General features: G+C 31.2%; 3 protein-coding genes across 13 annotated transcripts; all 3 read left to right on the forward strand.

Annotated features, from left to right (window-relative positions):
- Positions 1–2,405: 2,405 nt before the first annotated feature.
- LOC108852397 (microtubule-destabilizing protein 60-like) lies at positions 2,406–6,597 on the forward strand. Of its 2 annotated transcripts, XM_057007143.1 has the most exons (7): positions 2,406–2,738; positions 2,954–3,016; positions 4,552–4,608; positions 5,153–5,263; positions 5,347–5,406; positions 6,066–6,160; positions 6,254–6,597. In XM_057007143.1, exons 1-7 carry the CDS (start codon positions 2,697–2,699, stop codon positions 6,372–6,374), a joined length of 549 nt encoding a protein of 182 aa, XP_056863123.1. In that variant the 5' UTR covers positions 2,406–2,696; the 3' UTR covers positions 6,375–6,597. The 2 variants fall into 2 exon arrangements, with proteins under 2 accessions (XP_056863123.1, XP_056863124.1); XM_057007144.1 differs by lacking the exon at positions 2,954–3,016 and having other exon boundaries at positions 6,254–6,596.
- A 2,209-nt stretch (positions 6,598–8,806) lies between these two features.
- LOC108861264 (U-box domain-containing protein 21) lies at positions 8,807–17,450 on the forward strand. Of its 10 annotated transcripts, none has more exons than XM_057009846.1 (5): positions 8,807–9,383; positions 9,473–9,675; positions 9,746–10,009; positions 10,101–10,232; positions 16,030–17,450. In XM_057009846.1, the coding sequence occupies exon 5, from the start codon at positions 16,030–16,032 to the stop codon at positions 17,344–17,346; it is 1,317 nt and encodes a 438-aa protein (XP_056865826.1). In that variant the 5' UTR covers positions 8,807–9,383; positions 9,473–9,675; positions 9,746–10,009; positions 10,101–10,232; the 3' UTR covers positions 17,347–17,450. The 10 variants fall into 10 exon arrangements, 9 of the variants coding, with proteins under 9 accessions (XP_056865826.1, XP_056865825.1, XP_056865833.1 ...); XM_057009845.1 differs by having other exon boundaries at positions 9,473–9,606; XM_057009853.1 differs by having other exon boundaries at positions 9,473–9,606; positions 9,905–10,013.
- A 2,461-nt stretch (positions 17,451–19,911) lies between these two features.
- Positions 19,912–21,734, forward strand: LOC108855877 (protein C2-DOMAIN ABA-RELATED 1). The gene is made up of 3 exons (XM_018629801.2): positions 19,912–20,102; positions 21,004–21,099; positions 21,185–21,734. The coding sequence occupies exons 1-3, from the start codon at positions 19,992–19,994 to the stop codon at positions 21,482–21,484; spliced, it is 507 nt and encodes a 168-aa protein (XP_018485303.2). The 5' UTR covers positions 19,912–19,991; the 3' UTR covers positions 21,485–21,734.
- The last annotated feature ends 1,472 nt before the right edge of the window (positions 21,735–23,206 follow it).

Consider the following 23,206-nt stretch of genomic DNA (forward strand, 5'->3'; position numbering starts at 1 on the left):
GATTCAGATAACCCATTTAATTTTTTAAAAACTTAAAGTTCATATATACTTTAAATTTCTCAAAACATAAAAATAAAAATAATATGTTACATATAAATTTGAATAATGTATACCAAAATACTTAAATTTAACATAAAAATTGGTTTAACTTAAATATTTGGATAGAAAATGAATAGATATTTTCAGTATTTTGGTATTTTGAGTAATGTTTAGTTATTTTAAATATATAATTTTTACTATTTTTATATATATCTAAATATTTTGGACAATTTAAAAACATCTTAAGTATTTTGTTTATTTCTTTGAGATATTAATTTTTTTAAATAATATATTTAAGTATATAAATTTGATTCGAATATACTCGGATACCCAAAATATTTTGGTCCGAATCGGGTTCGGTTCTGGTTTTTAGATACCAAAATTTTAAACATGTTCAGATATCTAACCAAATTGATTAAAGTTCTATACTATTTTGTAGATTGGATTTGGTTCGGTTATTTGGATTCGGATTTTTTTCCCAACCATATATTTTTTATTGTAACCAAATTTTAAATGAAAGTGACGATGGTTCATACTGATTTTGGGTATGCAACAATTTTTAAACCAAAACACTTTCTTTTATGTACGTGATTTATTTAGTTAATCATTAAAAAAATGTTCAAGACCCATTAAAAACGATAGACTGAACTGAAAAAAAGTTACTATTGATCACAAAATTTTCAATGTGAGGCTTGTACTATTTTTAGTAATTTATAATCGTTTTAAAAATTCGAAATACAACATATAAGAAAAAATATAAATTTTTTATTATATGCTTAATGTGATTGTTTAATTTATTTTAACAAATAAAATTAAACGAAAAGTATAGAAGATAAAAAATTATTATCAAATCTTTATTATTCATAATCATTAATGGTGATATATATGTCAATCATATTAGGAAGTTCCGTAGGTTTTAGTTAAGGAAACAACAGAGAATATTCTTTTGTATATTAATAATTGACTAGATTAGGACCCGCCCTAAAGGACGGAAATTGATTTGTCAAATTTCAATTAATAATATATGGTATATATAATATGTGTATATAATATTATATATATTGTGTAACATTTATATATATATATATACATATTAGACATATATATAATATTTTATTAAATATATATAGAATTTAATAGTGTTATAATTTGTGTTGTACTTGTTATTAGTTTGTATTTAATCTTTTTTTATTTTTAGTATAATAATTTGCCTTGTCACACCTTTTACCTTTTAACTTATACACATAGTTATGCTCTTTTTCAAAAAAAAAAACTTATACACATAGTCTCGTAAAATGTAATATATAAAAAACATATTTAAAAAATCTATTGACCATATGCCACCATTATTTGGTTGTTTGAACAAAAAAAAGTCATGTTCTTGCATAACTGTGTATGTTATGATATGATGTAAGCAAAGAGTAAATATATGGAAGTAAAGTTAGTGATACGAATATGAGCCTATGTTGGTCTATGCCACAATTATTTGGTTTTTGGAAGATCAATGAGCATAAGCATACACGGTCTTTGTATGCTTACGTTGTAAATGAGTCGGATATTTTTTCTCTTATGTCTGGAATGATATGAAACTCGTTGATTTAATAGTGATTCAGTTTTATATGATCTAATTATATTAAGAGATTAACCAAAAATATTATAAAAGTGTTACTGGTTAGGTTTAACTAATCTATGTTGGTTAAGATTTGGTTTAATTTAAGTTGGTAGGTTGCATTATATAAGAGGCATGATATATTCTAGCAACAATTATGAAAGAGTCCAAAATTTAAATGAGAATTTCAAATAGTAGATAATCCCTAAATTAATAGATTAGATTTAATAGTTATTTAATAAAAACTATAATATATGTGTAGATGGACCAATTTATTTCTCTAACAATCCTCAGAATAATTCTCATGATGATACGTGGCTACCAAACAATGTTGCAATGTTCCAGGATTAATATATAGGGGATGACACTGTTACATTTGCTAATTCTAAACTTTTACTGGTAGATCCACTTAAATCTAATTAAAGAAGTGGATAACTTATAAATCAAAAAAAAAAACTTATAAATCGAAATTTAAAAAGAATAATTGCACCATCATATTGTTTTTAGAACCTTAGGATGAGATATATGTTTTAAAAATAAAAACTTAGACTGTTGACTAGAATATTAAGTTTAAATTCTCTATGATGAAATTTTACAGAATCAAAAATAAACTACAAATAGTAACAAAAATAAAATAAAAATACTTACATATATATGTCGATTACACTTGCAAGTTTACAGAGACATTTGCACTTGTGTTATTATATTGAATTAACAATAAAAATATGAAGAAACCACTAGTTAAAGCTTGTTGCTGATGCAGCAGCAGACGGCACTTAAGAAAGCTACTAATGTCCAAACTTGTATCTATGTTTGCTTCGTCCTTCACTCTATAAATTCACTCTGTCTCTTCTCTCTTTCACTCATCAAGTAATACTTTTATTTCGCTTCTTTATAATTTAAGAGTCCATATATAAGTTGAGCCAGAAAAAAGAAGAAGAGAGTCCTTAAGAACTAGTTTGGGTCTTTGGTTTAGTTATTCCTTTTATACATTCCTTTTACAACTACTATCTAATATTATACTCATTATATAATTCTTCTCCTAGACATGTGTACTGGAAAATCATCACACACAAAATCCTCACCTAAGGTTATTCAATAATTGGTTACTTTTCTCATCAACTTCAATTATTAGTTGCTTTTTTTGTAAACTGCATTCAAGTTATTAGTTACTTTCGTGCACGTATATACGCATTGCATGTAAATGTTTGCAGGCATATAGAAAATTCGGCACGTGTGTTTATATATAAATTAACTGAATCTAAGAGATTTACACTCAGAAATTTTTTTCCTCCTTATTTTTAGAAGTTTGGGAAAATAAGTCCAGCTTCTTCTGTACTGTCCCTGGGTTCCAACAGTAAAGGATTGGTGAGATGAAGATTCCTTGATTTATTTGTTTATTTTCTTGTGAGGCATTAATGTTTCTTGTGTATATATAGTCAATGTTTTGAAAACCGGACCGGACATCGACTCGGTGAAGCTACTGGTTGACTGGTTAGACCGGTTCAATCGGTCGAACCGAGCTTTTCATTTATATAAAAATATATATAATTATATATTTATACTATATAAACTTTACTTCTAAATATAATACTTTCTCTATTCTTCTTTTTATTAACTCAAAATAAACAACAAATATAAATCTGATTACTATGTAAACTAAAAAAAAAAATTATTTACAGCTAAAATAATCATATTTATTTATTTTTACAACTAACATTTCAAATTTTAAGAATATGGTAAAATAAAAATAGTATATAAGAGTCAAAAATATATTTTTCATATTTTTTCTTAGAAAAATGAAAAATCAATTAAATAGTGATAGTTGAACACTAATATAAAATATTAAATTTTAGCTAGTAATAATTAAAAACACTTAATTATATGTTAATTTTTAAGAACCAAGTTTTAAAATTAAACCGGGTCACCGGTTTTACCGGGTTTCAACCGGTTTTACTGGTTTTTATCAAATCCGGGTTTTAAACCGAACCGGACTCGGCTTCTTCAGCGAGTCACGGTCGGGCCGGTTCAACCGGCCGGTCTGATCCGGTTTTCAAAACACTGTATATAGTTTAAACCATTACTTCTTTTAATCAAAATTTTCAATCTTCTTTTGGATGCAAGACTTATTTGGGAAAAGGAAAACACTTGTTTGAAGACTCTCAACTTGTTTGTACTGAAAAGAATATTTGATGGACATTAAGTTTATGCTTTGCAAAGGTCGTTTAGCATGCAACACGATAATAAATCCACCAATACGTTATAGTTTTTATTTTTAAACACATTCTTCTGGTTTCAAAATAAATATAATAAATTAATATTCTGATGATGAAATTAAACATTACTTTTCTGCAAATATGATCAGTATAACTAAGTTACAGTTGAATGTTCTTTATAGAAATATTACTATATAATGAAATCGGAAATTTCAAGGGATATTCCAGTAATACATATATAGTCTTTCAAAATTTCACTTCATGAAAAGTTTCACAAGGTTGAGTTTTGTGTGTGTGTGTGGGTGTGTGTGTGTCTGTGGTGTAACGTGTAGTCAATTTGGAAAGGTTCCATTTCTATAACAAACTGATTAACTAGTATTGCTTGTTGAGTTCTACTCTAGGTATATTACACGTTGGTTATGCAAAAAAAGAAGTAAATAGAATACAAAAAAATTCTGATCGAATAATATCACACGTGTGATATTAAAAGTAATTTTGTTTTACATGTAGGTATATATTATGTCTCGATCGAAAGTTGTAAAACTAAGACAATAATTTTCTTTTTTTTTGTAAAACAAAATTTAGACAATAATTTTCTTTGATTGCACTTAACTACTATATTGATCAATGTAAATTCTCATACAACGATTCAATTTCTTCAACTATCCACTGAAAATTTTATTGTAGAACAAAGTGGAACTCAAAGATAGAGCGGATGACAAAACCAAGGCAGCCGCTGCTAAGGTATCCATATAGAGATTCTACATCAACTATGGTTTTTCTTCAACTATGAATTTAAAAAAAAAAAATAAGATAACTGCTATCCAGTCAGTATCCACAATATAACTCAAAAAAGAAAGGGGTTTGTTATACGAAAATATATATATATTTTTTTTGTAACTATATACGAAAATATTTTACTCAAGAAAATATACAAGTTACAACTCTCATCTACGTCCTCGTTTTATTACGGTTTATACACGATCATAACTGTTACAGATATGCATTATGTGTTTACATGCAGCATAAACACCAGCCGACTCAAATTATTTGAGATTTTTATACACACTTTTATCAGCCATAATTACTAGTCCGGTTCTTTTTAGAAATTAAGACTCCTACAATATTAAAATATTTTGAAAATAATAATAGAAACATATCTTCTACTATATCGGCACTTGCTCAAATTAACCAATATTGCACATGCTAAAATACCGTCTTACATGAACATATTTACTGTTCGAGTGGTTAACATGCATGTACTTAATTGTTTTTTCAATTTAATCAGAATGTTGCAAAGGCACCTGCAAAGGCACCAGCAAAAGAGAACAAAAAGCCTCTTGAGTTCAAGCTTCACTCTGGCGAGAGAGCAGTGAAACGTGCCATGTTCAACTACACGGTTTACACGATTTTCCTCAATGTTATTTTGTTATTAATTTTGCTTTTCAATTTCCATATGTAGCTCATTCCTTGTATTCGCAGGTTGCAACAAATTATTATATCACAAAACTACAGAAGAAACAAGAAGAGAGGTTGCAGAAGGTAATCTACAAAAAACAAATGCTTACTTAGCATCTGGTTAGAGAAAAACCTTAACCAATTCAACCGAAAATAGTACTCTGACCTGTGTTGGTTTCACTTGGACTGTTTCCTATTAAGTGCATCTCCAGTGATACTCTATAATATTTTACTCTAAAATAAAATAATTTTATTATAGAATTAGATTTACTCAGATAATTTACTCTATAAAAGATTGAAATAGATGAATGTTGCATTTTCACTCCAAAAATAGAACAAAATGATAATATTTTTCTATATTCTACTTTATAATAGAGTAACTATATTATAGAATAAATCATTAGAACAAATTCAATTTTACAATAGAGTTACTCTTTTAGAGTAAAATATAGAATAAACTATATAATAACATCAGACAAGGTCTAACACGGTACCGTACTTTTACATGAGCATGGCTAGTCGAGAAACCGAAGATCTAATTAGTTTCTGTGTGTAAGGTATACGCCGGAATTTCGGTTTAATATGAGTCCTGTAAACATTCCATCGACTGTACATAGATATAGAACCGGAACTTTTTTTTGTAAACTATAGAACCGGAACTTCTTAAACTAAAAGAGTAAGTTTACACGGAATCGGTTAAAGAAGAATTCCAGAAAATAAACCTTGTTATTAAATCGGAACAGATGATAGAAGAGGAAGAGATTCGCATGCTAAGAAAGGAAATGGTTCCAAAAGCTCAACTAATGCCTTTCTTCGATAGACCGTTCCTCCCACAGAGGTTAGTTTGGTCCTAAAGCGACTTTAAATGATTCAAATGGTTTTATTATGGATCTAATTTTTTTTCCTTTTCAAATCAATGTATTGGGTGTAGATCGAGCAGACCATTGACGATGCCAAAGGAACCAAGCTTTGGAAATGTAAACAGTACTTGTTGGACTTGTGTCTTCAACAACCAACACTATCTCTACCATATTCATCATGCTCATGCTTAAATCTTGAAAGACACTAGCTCAGTTAAAAGCATTTGCTAATTTTCATTCCAAATCTTTCTTTCCCAATTTTTTTTTTTATTAATCTTGGTAAGTTTATGTCTCTTTTCTTTGGTCCTTTCCTCCTCACTTTTTCGAAAGTTTAAATAAATGACCGATTTCGATTGATATCATATGCACGTTGTGATATACTCCTACAAGATAGTCAGTCTTGTCATTAAAACTTTAATTCAACATGTCATTGGAGAGATACAACTGTTAAATTATTTTTCTATATCTCCTCATAATAAATATTTATATACATGAATAACAATAATAAGACTATGTACAATGGTTTCAAGATTCAACACCATCCATTTCATCTTTTAATCTTCCATGTCATATTCTTTTTCTTCCATCTCATCATTCAACACATATTCAACTTATATCCACTACAATAGTTTTGTTGAATAAAATTCAATACTCTATTTTACTAATTAATAATTATTTTTATATGTATCCAAATTAAATAAACTTAGTTTTTATTTATAGTGAGATTATTGGTTTTAAATAACTAAGAGGATATGAAAATATCAAAAAATTTTAGAAAGTGACATGTGTCGTCGGTGGTCTCCACTTTCTTCTTATTCAACATGTTCAACATCTTATTCAACACCAATTAATCCACATCATCAAATTTCATTCTTCAACACCTTCATTGTAGTGATTCAGTTGTTGAATCTTTTATTCAACTCCTCCATTGTACATAGTCTAAGGCTGGAGAGAAGAACATAAGATGATACTTCCCTCTATTTATGAATGATTGAAGTTTAAGAATTTTCATACATATTAATAAAAGCTATAGACATATTTTTATCTGTTAATTTTTAGTTTTACAAAAAAAATGTTTGCTTTCCAATAAAGTTACACCACTCATATTTTTAGATTTGATTTATGTTTTTCTTTTAAAGAAAAATGCATTAACTAAAATAAAAACATCATTTATTCAAATACAAAAACAAAGGATAAAAATCAATATTTTTTATAATGAGTTAATTTTAGCTGAAATAATTTACTGGTTGAAATACAAAAACTTGAAATGTGAAATTTCATATTTTTATTTGCATTTTGATCTTTATAATTACACATTACATTTATGATTCTCAAATATTTTTTTCATTTATTGTTTTATCCTTCAATTTACATCTCATAAATATTTTAATTTTTTTTATAAATTTAAGTTTTACACATAAAATTAAATAAAACTTTAAAAGTATGTGAAATAATTAAAAACTAGATATAGAAAACAAAAATAATACAAACGAAACTTAACATTTTTAAAGTACATTATACATAAATATTATAAAAATTTAGATACTATACAACACTAATATTTAATTAAATTTAATCTAGAACTTCTGAAATTTCTAAAATATTATTCAAACAAATTTTGTGTAGCCGAAGATGGTTGTTGTTGCTGTTGTTTTTGACGTCTTTTTGTTGATGAGGAATACATGATTAGTGGCAGAAATAACAGTTGAAATGATGGAAAATGAAGATACTGATTTCAATCATTTTTAGTTTGTAATCTACAAAGTAAAAATAAAGAGAGTCATTTTTAATTTAAATGCACTAGTTGATCATAGATGAGAACATTATGTAATTATTTTTATGGAATAATGTGGCATGTTGTTTATAGTTTACTAGTTAATTATGTGTTTCTATGTAAAATTTTATATTTTAGTAGACCATTTTATTAATTAATATTTCTGTAATATTTAGTTATATACTAGCCTTTGATCCGCGTATCCGCACATATTGTTTATTTTATAATTATATGCTTTAATTTTTACAATGCTATAAATTTAATTGCTTATGTTCTTATTATAGATCCATATGTTATTAAGTTTTGACATTAGTGTGTCTTGTTCAATGTGTTTAGCCTCCATCAATAAAGTATGAAATTGTGTTTTTCATCGTGTTTTTATTCATTTTATTTGGTAAAGTAAACATTAATGGGTAAAATATTAAACTTTTAAGTATACTTGTTGGTTTTATTTAATTATATTATAAAATATTTTGATGTAAAGTTGAATATAGTTTCAAATTTGATATTGAGATTTTTTAAAAAATAAATAAATTATTTAGATATAAACATAAATAAAATAATGAAAGCAAGTTATCACAAAAAAACATTCAAAAATAAATTTTATTTAGCAAGCCTAATTTAAGTTAGTGAATTAAGCCATATTGTTATAATTAAAATTTGGTATATCATAATTTACAATTACATAGTGGACCGTACTATAGTGGACAATGGACATTAGAGCACCTTTATCGGCACTTCTTAAGCCACTTCTTAGGTAATAAATCGCGAAATTTAAATCAAAAATGGTTAAAAACGAAACAGAGTATGTTAAATAAGAAGTGTTTCATGTTGGTTTTTAAGGGCACGTGTCAATTAGGGACAAAAAAACGACTCTTCTCTCTCTCTTGTTTTGCGATGCATTTGCTCAAAATCAATATTCTCTTCTTCTGGATTTCGATAAAGAAGAAGAGTTTTCGAAGACGATTTCATGGGTTTTCTATTCCAATCTCATGATGGATGGTTCGGCGGAGACAGTTGACCGGTTCCGTTTCCGGCGAGTAATCTCCTGGAACGTCGCCGTCTGGGTTCGGAGAAATTGCAGAGCAGGAGCTTAAGCAGTACGACAGCTCCTATTCAAAGCTCATGCTTATTGAATCCGACCTAAGTTCTCTCTATGACTCTATCCATGAACACACTTCGTTTCATATATGTGTTCAAGCGGGACCTTTTTGTCAAACTATTTTTTTGCATTTCCTATGTTGCTAATTTGCATTAATTTTCCAGGCTGATGAGACTTCTAGCTAGGACTCTATATGATGATAATCTTACTACGTTAAGCGATAATCAGAAGAAATCTGCAAAAGGTGACAACAGCTGAGGGAATAACGTTGTGGTGCTGGAAGCTCTTAGGAGGTTTGTGTGCATCTATCCCCGGCCGTAAAGAGGTATGTGTGCAGGAAACTGTGCTCTCTTTCAGATTGGTGTTTACACTGCTGTTTTAATGATTCTCAATCCTTTTCAATAAACTGCAAAGCGTGCGAAGATATATAATGTTGCAATGGCTGCTGCTACAACTCATGGCCCGGCAGTGGACAATCTTCCAAAGAAGTACTAGATGAATGTGACAATGTAAAGAGGCGTCAGTGCCAAAGACTCCAGTTTGCAGAGGTCTGCGTATAAACAGTCTAAAGAAAGTGTTCTGAGCTTTCAAAGTCAAGATTCTCTTTTGATTGTTTGGTCTGTGGAATTCAATCTCTTATAAAGATTTTGTCTTTTCAAGTGATGAAATTAGTTTGTGTTGTTTTAGGTGGACCTTTGCTGTTAATGGAGCTTGTGTTTTTGTTGAGAGGAGTTCCTTCACTAAGTGGCTCTCTCACCCATGGGTCTTCTTCGTGGGAGTGAATCTCTTTTCGCCGCTTAATCAGTAATGTGTTGTTCATTTATATTTTGTTTGGATTTGCAACAGAAATCATTCTCCAAAGGAGTTAATATATAAAGTTTGGAAGTGAGAAGGATAGCAAGGAGTTTTGTGATTCGTTTGAGGAATGGAGAAACAATGCTCTTGTTCGACGTATGTATGCTTTGACTCCACAGATTCAGTTGCTTTATGTGCCTACGGCATACTCCTCCTTGATTATGTCTTGTCATGCGTCTGTTTATAGGATCATCCACAGTTTCAGCTAGTAAAAGCAAGTTTGACGATAAGATTGAGGCGTCCTCGGCCAAAATGTATTTCCACTTCTATGGACAGCTTCTTCATCAGCAAAACATGCTACAAGATTATGTGAGGACAGGTAAAATTATATGGCCTTGTATGTATCTACCAATTTATTTAGAGAGATTTATATTCTAAGTCACTTTTTGACTTTAAGCACCACAATAAGTCACTTTCCTATACTAAGACACTTTCTTAAGCGAATGGCCCAACTAGTTTCGTTTTGGTTAGAGAGAGCACTTAGGTCTCGTTACGGTTTTGAAATTCAAATTGAAAGGGATTTTTTTTCCTTTTAATATTAAAAAACTGAAAAGCCGTGAGATATTTTTAGTTTCTCTCTCCACTCTCATCGATATTCATAATTTCAGAGCAGGAAGTTTCGTTTCCCCATTAATCGCCGATAAACCGTTTTCATAGCAGGAGACTGATTTCCGTTTACAGACCGCCATGAGGAGGAGTGCGCGCCGGCCCGCCAAAGGTTTGTCGGAATGTTCGGTTTAGGGTTCCGTTTTGATTATTTCTCTCTTTCTCGGTTTTCCGTTTCATCGATTCCGATTAGGGTTCCGTTCAGAATTAGTACTGTATTTATTTTGCCTTCTTCTTCTCCGCTAAGATCGTTTTACTTGCTTTGGGTTTTGAAGCGGAGGATTCGTCGGAGAACCGTGGTGAAGCGGAGGAGCCGTCGGGGTTTCGTCAGCGGCCTGGGAAAGAACACGTTGTGGGTTAGTTGGTGCTACCCTTGACCTATTTTTGTTCTGAGTTGTACATGGCTAATGTTCTTTGTTCTGCATTGTTCTTTGTAAAACTATTTTTTTTAGAGTTGCATACCACATGTTCGCTAAAATGCCCAACTGAACTTTAAAGATAAACACAATGTCATATATTTTCTTGTTTTGTTTGGTTGTTTTGCAGATATGGCACAAACAAAGGAGGGAGTTGTGAATGAGAGGTTACTGATGCGGTTGTTTACGACAGACATATACCTTTTTTGGTGTACCTTTTTCTGGTGAAGGATGTGTTTGAAAGTATTGGCGAGATGGAACAGCTTCTGGGGTCGTGCTTTGGAAACCTTTCCAGGTTGCCAGTGAGGAGGTGTGCTTTGTGTACATGTTTACGTGTACCTGTGTAATGCTAGGTTGTACATGCGTACAATGTTTTATATGTACATGTGTACGCGTCTGTAAACTGGAACATGTGAGACATTTTTTTCTTGTACATGTGGTAGTGTGAACTTTGTACGCTCTGATTTCTTAACAAGTTCTGATGTTTGTTGTGTTGTCTGTGTATGTATTGATGCAGAGCTCACATTTTAATAATAAAAAGCTCTGATTTCACTCACATTTTTTTAGCTTTTTATAGCCTACACAAACGATTGGAAATTTTTGATAATAGTGGACTCAAACTGTTTTGATAAGTTCAACGTGTACACATAATATTGACTTTACACATGTACATTAATTCACAAAAGCTTACATGTACACTAATTTACAAAAAAAAAACGTACAAATAACTTGTACAAACCCAAGAAGCAGCAGAGTTTGTGTAATTGTGTAGACTGATTTCATAGTGTACATGTGGATAACAACAAGTATGTGTACACATGAATTCTATTTGTACACATCGATAGTAAGAATTATATGAACATGTCGATATCAAAAATTATGTGTACACATGGATACTATTTTGATCCAGACCGTCAAACAGATAGAAAGAGACGAAGAAAGAGGTGAAAACACAGGGAAAAATCCAGATCGTCAAACAGATAGAAAGAGACGAAGATCCAAGGGTGGTGGTGAAAACAGATTGATGTCTTGTCCAGATCTGGATAAAATAATCTGAACCCTCCGTTTTATTTAAGGATCAAGGGCTGTAAATGAATCCCGCCTAAAAATGTATCCTAGTTAGAAAGAGAAGACATGAGAGGATGGCAAAATAATGGAAAGTCAACTATAACAACCTCTCTCTTCTGATTTCTAACGAGAAGTTAGACAAAAGTGCTCATGTAGTCATAAGTGACTTTCTGTGATATTTATAAGTGCAAAAGTGACTCAGTGTGTAAATCTTTCATTTATTTACTAAGAAACAACATAAAGTATTTACCAATAATTTGCATATTTTCTATTGTATCTTAACATTGTCTCTTACTCTAAAAATAATAATTAAAAATGTTAAGAACTCAAAATTTTGTCCCAGCAATAATGATGCTCTTATAGTTTAACCCAAACCCATTTTTCCAGAAAAAAACAGAAACAAATTATTGTCATTGTTTTTTATATTTACAGAATTTATGTAATGTTATTGATAAGGAAAGTACGGAATTATAAGTATCCTATAATATCTTAGGTTACTAACCAACAAAAGTAAAATACCAGGAAATCGGTCAAAAAACACTGAACTTTTCAAAAATTGCCAAAAGAAATCTGTACACTTGTCTGGTCAATAAAACCCTGAACTTTTATCGACTTATTTAGATTATTAAGAAACTTACGATTGACTGACCAAATTAGCACACCGTTAAACGAGAGTTAAGACATCATTAACTGTTGGCGTTAAGTGAAACGACGTCGTTTAATTTTACACGATTTGAAAATAAAAATTGGTAGACACTAGGGTTCGAACCCAGGTTATTTGGATCAAATAGCAAGGTATTTTACCACTAGACTAGTGGCTCATTAAATGTAAGAATAAACACGTTTAGTTTTATTTGGTATTGATTTTCAATATAAAAAATTCTCTAAACATTTAAAAGGTCTTTAAAATTCCAAAAATGTGAAAAATAAAGATTTTTTTTATAAAATTAATTTTGAAACTGAAATTAAAAATAAATTTTTATTTTTCCTTTAAAAAATCAAAAATCTTCCAAAATTTTCATTTTTAAAAACAAATTCAAAAAAAAAATTCATTTTAGGATTAAAAATTTTGAAAATAAATAAAAAAATCGAAAATAGCAAAAAAAAGTTATAAAAATAAGTTAGAATCTGAAAATAATTCGAATCTATAAAAAATTTTTTTTTTTTTTTTAAATGCCCAAAAAGAAAATTTTTCTTTTTTTCAAATTATTAAAAGAAAAATTGAAAAATAAAATAATTCGAAAACAAAATTCAAAAAAAAGTGATAAAAATTTTCAAATCTGAAAACATATAATCAGAAACTATAAAAAATAATTTATTATTATTATTTATTTTTTTACAGTTTCTGATTTTATGTTTTCAAATTCGAAATATTTATAACTTTTTGGAAAAAATTTCGATTTTTTCAATTTTTTTCAATTTTTTTATAATCCGAAAAAATAAAATTTTCTTTTTTGGAATTGATTTTTCAGTTTTTAAAAATTTTAAAAATCTTTTTAAGTTTTTAGATAATTTTTTTATATTCAATCAGTACCAAATATAATTAAATGTGTTAATAACTTTATTGATTGAGCCACTAGCCTAGTGGTAAAGTCCCTTGTCATTTGATCCAAATAACCTGGGTTCGAACCCAGTGATCGACTTGATTTTATTTTACAAATCATGTAAAACGACGTCGTTTCATCTCATTTCAAAACGACATTGTTTCATTTAACGATGTCATTTTTTCTGTTAAATTTGCTAACAATGTGCTAAATTGGCAAGTCAACGAAAACATTGTTAATTAATTCTAAAGTCAATGAAAAGTTTGTGTTTTGTTTGAACAGTCCATATATCTAGGTTTCTTTTGGTAATTTCTGAAAAGTTCAGTATTTTTTTGCCGATTTCCCGTAAAATATCCGATAATTTCTTAGTTTGTGCTAATTGCTTGTTATCATTTTATTTAAGATGATTTCTTGGAAGTAGTAAACGTTTTTGGAATGTTATTGAGTTTAGGAAAATAATAAATTATTAGTTTTGTTTGTTTGCACCAATTATATCCTTTTTCCGATAATATCTAATTATACTATAAGAATAATGATAAGAATAACCTAACCAATTATTCTAAATATATAATAACTTTGTATATATGTTTGATAATATATATGATGATACAAACCATAAGATTGACCATAACAAAAAAAACGAGTAAACAAAATGAAATTAACTAATTCGATGAGAAACTGTTAATTATCATACTGCAAAAAACAAAAACTGTTTTCTCAGCCCTTTTTCAAAAAAGAAGAAGCTGGTTTACTGTGTCTAGACCTTGATAAACACTTGGTTTAATGGAAGTGGTCATATGTCAGTCCTTATATAAGGCTGGTTAATGTGCTATATAAATGTCTGCAAGAGGAACATATCTAACAAAATCTTCTTGAGTCATCAGCCCCCGAGAAATTGCCAAACCATCTGACTCTTCACACATTCCAATAAAGGCCCTGGACTGGGAAGAGATGCAGTATTACGAGCTTACTTACTTTTGAAGGACATTTAAACACTTATTTTATAAATTATAGTGGAAAAAAAAGTCGTTCCTTCTATTCAATCTCTTTATGGGATAAAGAAGAAGATAACAAACTTAATAGAAATTTTGGGTTAGTACCATTATTAACAATGAATAATACGAAAAGAGCTTCTTTTTTTGGCAATAAAACATATAAAATTAGTATGTCTTTTTAGCTTCGCTACGTCCTTCAACTCTGTCGAAAAACTTCAAATATATTTTAATTTTGAACCATCACTATTATCTCTTGATAGTATTTCCGAAATTTTAGAACTATTGAATGTTGGAAGATACAATTCAAAATTCAAATTAGCATTTGGTTTTTAAGAGTAGGGAAGATATCCTCCGCCATTGGTTAATGGTTTATAATAGTTGGATCTCGCGATATGAGTCTTTTTAAACCCAACTAAAACCACCAAACAACGCATCCTGGCAATAAGAACCATCCATCCGACAAATATTTTGTAGGCATAAGAGTTGTGTAGGTTGAGGGTTTTGTCGGAAGTCATTCTTTTTCATCTTCAGCATTCGCATCATGCAATACAACAATGTATGTCAGCACGTCTAGCAGTATCTTGTGGATCTCTATTATTTTTTTAAAAAAAGTTTGTCATTTGTTTAGATTTTGATATTAAATATGTGAGCAGAAATTACAATATCTTCGGGATATTAAATATATTCAGTGTCTAAATCTATTAAAATAATTTTCAATATAAATTGAAAATATATATCAAAGCTTCTATTAGTTTTAGTTTGTACACATATACAAACAACCATTTTATGATTTGTCTCTATTTTTATGGATATCACATTTAGCTTTTTTTTTTTAATTCGAAACTTTATAGATATTCGAAATTTTTGGATCGAATCAAATTCAACGAATAATTTGTCTAGCCATATCAAATAATCAGTTGTTTAAGAATCGGTTTATCTGGTTAAGGTTTTTGCTTGTACCGTTTTAAAAATATATATTTGTAGTTCGTTATTAAATATAGATTTTTTTAGTAACAAATAAAATAAAATAAAATGAATATAAAGTTTGATAGAGAAAGATGAATATAATTATGTAAAGTCAAAAATAGATAATCCGTCTATTGAATCAGTCTCTCCGTGAACTAAATGTTATAGTTGCAACGGTCAATGCTACAGCATTGCCATTTGCCAAGACCTGTCCATATGTGATGTATCCCACCGTAAGGCCCGAGTCTATGGATCTGGGTCTTAGAACTAGAAGATCTGCTTTCTACTTTATGGTTCTGTTCTTCCTTGAAAAGTTCAACGGTCAAATTTTTCCACTTGCTAAGACCAAACAGCTTGCAAATTAAGACCTAATAAACTTCTGCTCATTCTTTTCACTCGTAAAACTTTGACCGACCACTTGCAAAAAAATAGTATAAATATGGTTTTTATTATTTTATAAAACCCTCAGAAAAAACTATAATCTCTCAATTCAATCTTTACATTGTTTTGCTTCACAAAAGATGGGTTTTACATGGGGAATGAGACTACGTGGAGCTAGCAAGAAGAAGATAGCTCCGGTAATGAGTTGGTCGGAATCGACATCGGAGCCGGACATAACGATCCCGCCGGAGTTTCAATGCCCAATCTCGATCGATCTCATGAAAGATCCGGTGATAATCTCCACAGGCATTACCTACGATCGCACAAGCATCGAAAAATGGATCGAATCAGGGAACAACACGTGTCCTGTCACGAACACGGTCTTGACCACATTCGATCAGATCCCGAACCACACGATTCGCAAGATGATCCAAGGATGGTGCGTGGAGATTGGTTCGTCGTTGATTGAGCGGATCCCAACGCCACGTGTCCCTTTGATGCCGTGTGAGGTCTACGAGATCTGCAGAAAGCTATCCTCTGCTACGCGGCGTGGGGATTACGAGAAATGCGAGGAGATTATTTTGAGGATTAAGAAGTTGGAGAGTGAAAGCGAGAAAAATAGAAATTGTATTATCGAAAACGGCGTCGCATTGGTTTTGTGTGCTTGTTTCGAAAAGTTCTCGGGAGACGATAAATTAACGTCTCTGTTGGGAAAGATTTTGTCTATGCTGACGTGGATGGTTCCTATTGGGTGGGAGGGTTTAACGACACTGGCGTCTGCGTCGTCGTTTCGTTGCATCGCGGGTTTCTTGAGTAGCAAGGACGATACCGTTCGTGAAAACGCTGCGCTTCTGTTGAAGGAGATTCTATCGTTGGAAGAAACGCAAGTTCACGCGTTTGCGGAGGAGAACGGAGTCGCGGCAGCGTTTCTTGAACTGATTCGCGATTCGGTTTCCTCTAGCGCGACGAAATCTTCGTTGACAGCGGTTTCTCAAATGGTCTTGCAAAAGCCAGAGATCGCGTCTGCGTTTCTCGAAATCGGCCTCGTGAATCAAATGGTGGAGATGATCATCGATGGTGAGAACAGCGTTTGCGAGAGAGCATTAGCGGTTCTAGACGCGGTTTGCGAAACAAGTGAAGGGATAGAGGAAGTGAGGAGAAACGCGTTGGTGGTGCCGCTTTTGGTGAAGAAGATTCTTAAGGTCTCTGAAGAAGCGACGAGGAGCTCAGTGTCTGTGATTTTGAAGCTGTGTAAAACAGGGAACGCGTCTGCTGTTGAGGAAGCGGTGCGTTTGGGAGCGTTTCAGAAGATGTTCTTGGTGTTACAGGTTGGGTATGGGGAAGAGACGAAGGAGAAAGCGACAGAGTTGCTGAAGATGATGAACAGACAAATGAAAGTAATGAGTGATGATGTTGATTCTTTAGTGGACTTTAAGTATCTCAAGAAGCCATTTTGAAGTAGATAAATTGTTTAAAGGGAACCATATTTTTTTGCAAATCACAGTTATGATCATTATGAAAATGAAGAAGATGACCAATGTGAATTTATTTAAGATCTAAATATTGTTTTAAAAGGCATAAATGAATGGGAAGAGACTTTGGACAACAAGAATAAACGAATAATTTTATATAAAATCCAAGTTTATCTTTCATAATCGACAAATTGGGATTCAACTTATAACTATACAAACATTGAACGAGGCATAGTCGTCGGTACTGATTAGCTTCAAGTGTGATAAGTTTAGTTAATGTGATGCATAAGCTATCCTTAATAATTAGGTTATGTTTTCTTCTAATGTATTTGTAGGTGAATGTTTCCACTGTCACTACAAAATGAAATTATAAATGTAAGTATGTAACTTTCATTGGAGTTATTGCGTATGATTTGATTCAGAAGTTGCTGGTGTAGGATCTGCAAGACAATCCGTGCATCGCATGCCAAAGTAGCATATACATTGGCCCACTTGCAGATTTCAACTACGACTGAAAACACCTTGGGACTGGGTCTGATACACTCAAGGAAATCGCTGAGGGACGTCACCCGTTTTGCTCTGATTTCAAGGACGCCAAAAACCTTGCTATCCTTGTTGGCGGTGATACTTGTAAATGAGTAGTTAGAGTAGCAAGAATAGATTTTGTTGATACCTTCTCTCCGGTTGTTAATATGGTGCCAGTCAAAAATGCTGTTTGCTCTGGCTGTTAAAAATAAATGGTTTCTTCGTCAGTTGGACATTTCTAACATCTTTCTCAATAGTGATTTGTCTGAAGAAAGAAAGGGGGACAATCTGCCACATAATACAGTTCTGAAACTCAAGAAGTCTATCTACAGACTTAAACAAGCATCACGACATTGGTTCTTAAAAGTTTCTTCAACTCTTCTACGTATGAGTTTTGAAATGATTAACAATGATCACTCTCTCTTCTGGTCTCATCCAGCTGACAAGTTTCTCATTGTTCTGGTCCACGTAGTATACGACATTCTCATTGCCAGCAATTAAGAGACTTCTATTTCTATGCTGATCACTCAACTCTCTTCTTGTTTCAAGCTCCGGGATATTGGTAAATAGAGATACTTTGTTGGCATTGAAATTGCTCGTTCTGCATCCGAGATTTCCATATATCAACACAAGTATATAATAGACCCTCTTACTGATGTTGGATTACTTGATTGTCATCCTTCCTTGTTCCCATGGATCCCAGCATCAAGCTTTCTTCTGAAAATGGTGAACTCATTCCTAATGCTGAAGCTTATCGGCGTCCAGACATATGCTTTGTTGTTCATAAGCTATGTCAATATTCCTCAGCTCCTCGAAGTTTCTAATCTTAAAGCTGCATACAATGTTCTAAATTTTCTCAAAGGAACCATAAGTTAAGCTCTATTTTACCCTGTTTATGATGACTTTCAGGCCAAGGCATTCCGTGATTCAGATTGGTCACAACGACCAGATTCTCGACGTTTTTTCAGGGTTTTGCATCTTCATTGGCAATTCTTTGTTACATGAAAATCGAAGAAACAAGAAGAAACAAGATGTTGTTTCTTATTCATCCACTGTTGCTGAATATAGATCTATGGCCCTCATTACTAAATAAAGTTGTATGGCTATCTCGAATTGTGAATGACTTGCATGTTTCTGCTTCAACGATACCAGTTCTTTATTGTGATAGTACTGCAGCTCTTCATATTGCCAAGAACTCTATCTTTCATGAGAGAACCAAACATATAAAAAAGAATTGTCACTCCATTCGAGAGAAGATTGTAGCTGGTCTGGTCAAGACACTTCATGTGAGATCAGAGAATCAGCTCGTGGATCCGTTCACTAAACCACTTTATCCTACTCTGTTCCATAAACTCATGTTCAAGATGGTTTTCATCGTCTTCTAACGTCATTTTGAAGGAAACTATTAGTGTATATAATACTTATAAATGAGTACTTACAGTAGTTAATTAAAAAAATGATTATGTATTAATATTTGGTTATGGTTTATATTTATTTATTTGTTTTTGTTAATTTGATTAAACTTGAGTTTTGTGACCAAAAATTGACGAATAATTCTGTAAGATTTGTTTTTCATTGTTTTGGGTTTGATGTAATGTGAAAAATATAAATACATTTACTTTTTTCGTTTTTATGATATTTTTTATTTTTATTTTTGATGGTGTAGATTTGGGTATTAGATGAATTATTCTGTTATTTATGAAGTTCAGTTCGGTTATTTCTTTTAGAAACCGGCTAATATTTGATAAATTTTGGTCCAATTCGGTTTTAATTTTTAGATAATTTAGATAAAAATTAGACTATTAGATTTTCAGATAAATTATTGGATAAATTGAATATTTTGGATAAAAATATTTGAATAATTGTATTTTTTTCAGAGAATTTTGATTATTTTAAATATTCAAGATAAAAAATATTGGTCAAATAAAACTTGTGCCAGACCAAACCCTACTCATACAATAACTTTAGTTGATTTGTAAACCAAATGAGACTTCTTTCCAATATATAATAAGACCTCAAAAGAAAAACACTCATCACAGTTTTTCAAAGTCCAAAACCACAGTTTCTACAAGAAACCAACTTTGCATCTTGCAATTGACCCAAAAATGGAGAATCTGCTGGGTCTTCTGAGAATTCACGTGAAGAGAGGTGTGAATCTCGCCATTAGAGATACCTCAAGCAGCGATCCTTACATCGTCTTTCGCTCAGGAAAACAGGTAACAAAAATCGATTTTGTGTTTTGAGATTTGACAGCTATTTTAGATTTTAAATTAATCGGACTATTTGATGTTTTTTTTGTCAGATCTCAAACATAAACTGAGATTTAGATTTTAAACTAAACATAGTTTAGTTAAAATTAAGGGTTTTTCAAAACTTTGTTAGTTTGTTTGATCAAGTCAGATCCGGAGAGTGGCGGTGTCTTAACCTAATATAAAATAGAAATGAAAACTGAAACATGTTGTCATATCCTCTAAAGCTGAGATATGTAATTTATATTTTCTTACAAGTTTAACTGGAGAAGAAGACTTTATGATCATGTTCATGTTTTTGTGGATCCTTGTTTATATATCTCTTACATGATCACCAGAAATTGAGATTTAAGGTTTTGAGTTCATCAGGGTTTAGTTATCAGTATACGGGTTGATCCTAAATCTTGTTAGTTTGTTTGATCATGGCAGATTTGCAGAGTTTTATCTAAATCTTTAAAATCTCCTTGAATCTTGATTTAGTATATATGTATGTAGTGTGTAAGTGTTGGTATCTTAACTTGGTATAAATTAGAAAAGAAAGTTGAAACCTGTGGCGATAACTTCTCCGGCGATAACTTCTCTGCTTTTTTCACAAAAGTTAAATTGGAGAAGAAGAATATGATCATGTTCATGTTTTGTGGGTCCTGGTACAGATCATCTATTGAATTATGTAGGAATATTGGTCCTCTTTTACATTAAAGCCACCAATCTCTCCTCTTGTGTCAACATCAATGCTCTGTTTCCAGCACGAAATAATTGAGATGATGATTTGTTTATATTTTCCTTTCAATAACATTTGATAGTTCTTGATTCTTGATAACCTCTCCTCTCCTATATGTAGTTTATATGTTTTATTTATTTGATGCAGAAGCTTAAAACCCGTGTAATCAAACATAGTATAAACCCGGAATGGAACGACGATTTAACTCTTTCTGTTACAGATCCAAACCTCACTGTTAAACTTGTAAGTCATCCTTACGTTTATTTTACCATGACCGTTAGAAGCTAGTTTTACTAGAGAAACCAAACATTTTATTTGTTATGTGCAGACGGTTTACGACAAGGACTTGTTCTCGGCGGATGATAAGATGGGAGAAGCAGAGTTTGGCATTGCTCCATATCTTGAAGCCATTAAACTACGCCATAAGCTTGAAGGTGGACTTCCCAACGGAACCATAATCATGAAGGTACAACCGACCAGACAAAACTGTTTGTCTGAAGAGAGCCATATTGTGTTGAGCCAAGGGAAGCTTGTGCAGAATATGTTCCTTAGACTCCAGAATGTGGAGTGTGGAGAGGTCGAGCTACAGCTCGAGTGGATCGAGGTTCCCGGTTCAAAGGGGATATAAGGCCATCGATCCCATCCTTAGTCCGTTGTGCATGCATACATGGTTAAGAAATTAGAACTAAGGCGTTGTTGAAACTGGTCAGTGAAAAGGATCTCAAACTGGTTATGTAGTAAACTCTTTTGCGTTTTTTTGTTCTTATTTGAGTTCAAAAGCGTGCAAGTCCATGAGGAATGTGGGCGTCCTAAAATAAAAATGTGTAAAAAGAATGCATTGGTTTACTTTGTGATAAATCAAATTATATTTATATTAATTGTGTTTTAATATTTTTAAAAACTTATTTATTCAACTAAATATTTCAAAATAAATTAACTAAAAAGATATCATACATTATTTATTTTTTCTAAGATTATAATCTAATAAAATTTTACTAATATCTCAAGAAAATATAAATACTTATTTTCAAAAGTGCTAATACTTTATAAATATTTAAATAATTAAATAATTCTGTAATTATGATTAAATAATTAATATATACTTGTGTCTAGGGCACTGTATGTTTTCGAGTGAATTGCGTCGTTTTATCGAGTCAAAGTTAGCCTGATCCAACCCAAAACCCGAAGACACTATTTTGTATGAGTATGGTTTCTCTCGCATATTTTTTCAATAAAATATGAAAAAGTGAACCAGACTCTAAATGGTTTACCCGAACTAGTATTTGTGTCTCATGGAAGCATGTCCAGTAAACTCAATCATGGTTAAGAAAATAGGGAGAAATTAATTGGGTTAAGTGAGAAAAGAGGAAAGAAACCAGAGTAAAACTATCTGTGTGATTAGAAATCTGAATGAATAAGAGTCAATGTCTCTTTATGATCGATATCTTTTCTATGAGATTGCACCTTAAACTCTTTAAATGAGGTAAGTGATGGTGAATTTGGATATTTATTATGAGCTATGGGCTAAAATGGTTAGGTTAAGTAGATGTCAGATACATGAAATTACCTTCTAAAGTTGATACTAGTTGATGTAACTTACAACTGGTTGAGGACCTGAGGTGAAAATAATGTTCTCAAGATATGTGAGTTTCTATGTTTTCAAATTTCTTTCACATATTTAATTTTTTTTTTTTGCTTGAAGACAAGCAAATGCTAATTCTGGAGGAGTTGATATATAATGGTTTTCATGGGTTTTGAACCATAATATAAGTCCAACTTTAGAGTCTTTTTTGTATATTTCTAGTCGTTTTGAGTAGTTGCAGGTTTATATACATTTTGGACAAAACTGAGGATTCTGGAACACTGTGGACCATGAAGGAGAAATGCAGTTGAAAAAAACAAGTCATGATTGCATCTTTGGAATTGGTGTCGGTCGACACCATCCGTTGGTATCGGTCGACACCATCCATTGGTATCGGTCGATATCCATCGTAGATAACATTTCTCGACGAGTTTTAACAAGTCAAAGAAATTGAAAATTGATTTAAAGTTTCTTCTTATTTTCATATAAGTTATTTTCGTGTTTTAGATTATATATAGTTTTTTAAGAGTTATTGTATGAGAACTTATAATGGGAGAGAGATTTCTTAAAATTTTTGGAGAGACAAATCAAAACAACAAGGAAAATTTGTTTTTTAGACCAAAAAATGATAACTATATTTTAATAGACTAATTTCATATATTTTATGTCCTATTAGGCTAATTTTTTTTCAAAATGGCAATACTGCCCTTAATTTTCAATTAAAAAATTCGAAATTACAATTAAAAAATGGGTGAATTTGATCAATAA

This window comes from Raphanus sativus, chromosome 4, assembly GCF_000801105.2.
Source record: "Raphanus sativus cultivar WK10039 chromosome 4, ASM80110v3, whole genome shotgun sequence".
NCBI classification, from domain to species: Eukaryota; Viridiplantae; Streptophyta; class Magnoliopsida; order Brassicales; family Brassicaceae; genus Raphanus; species Raphanus sativus.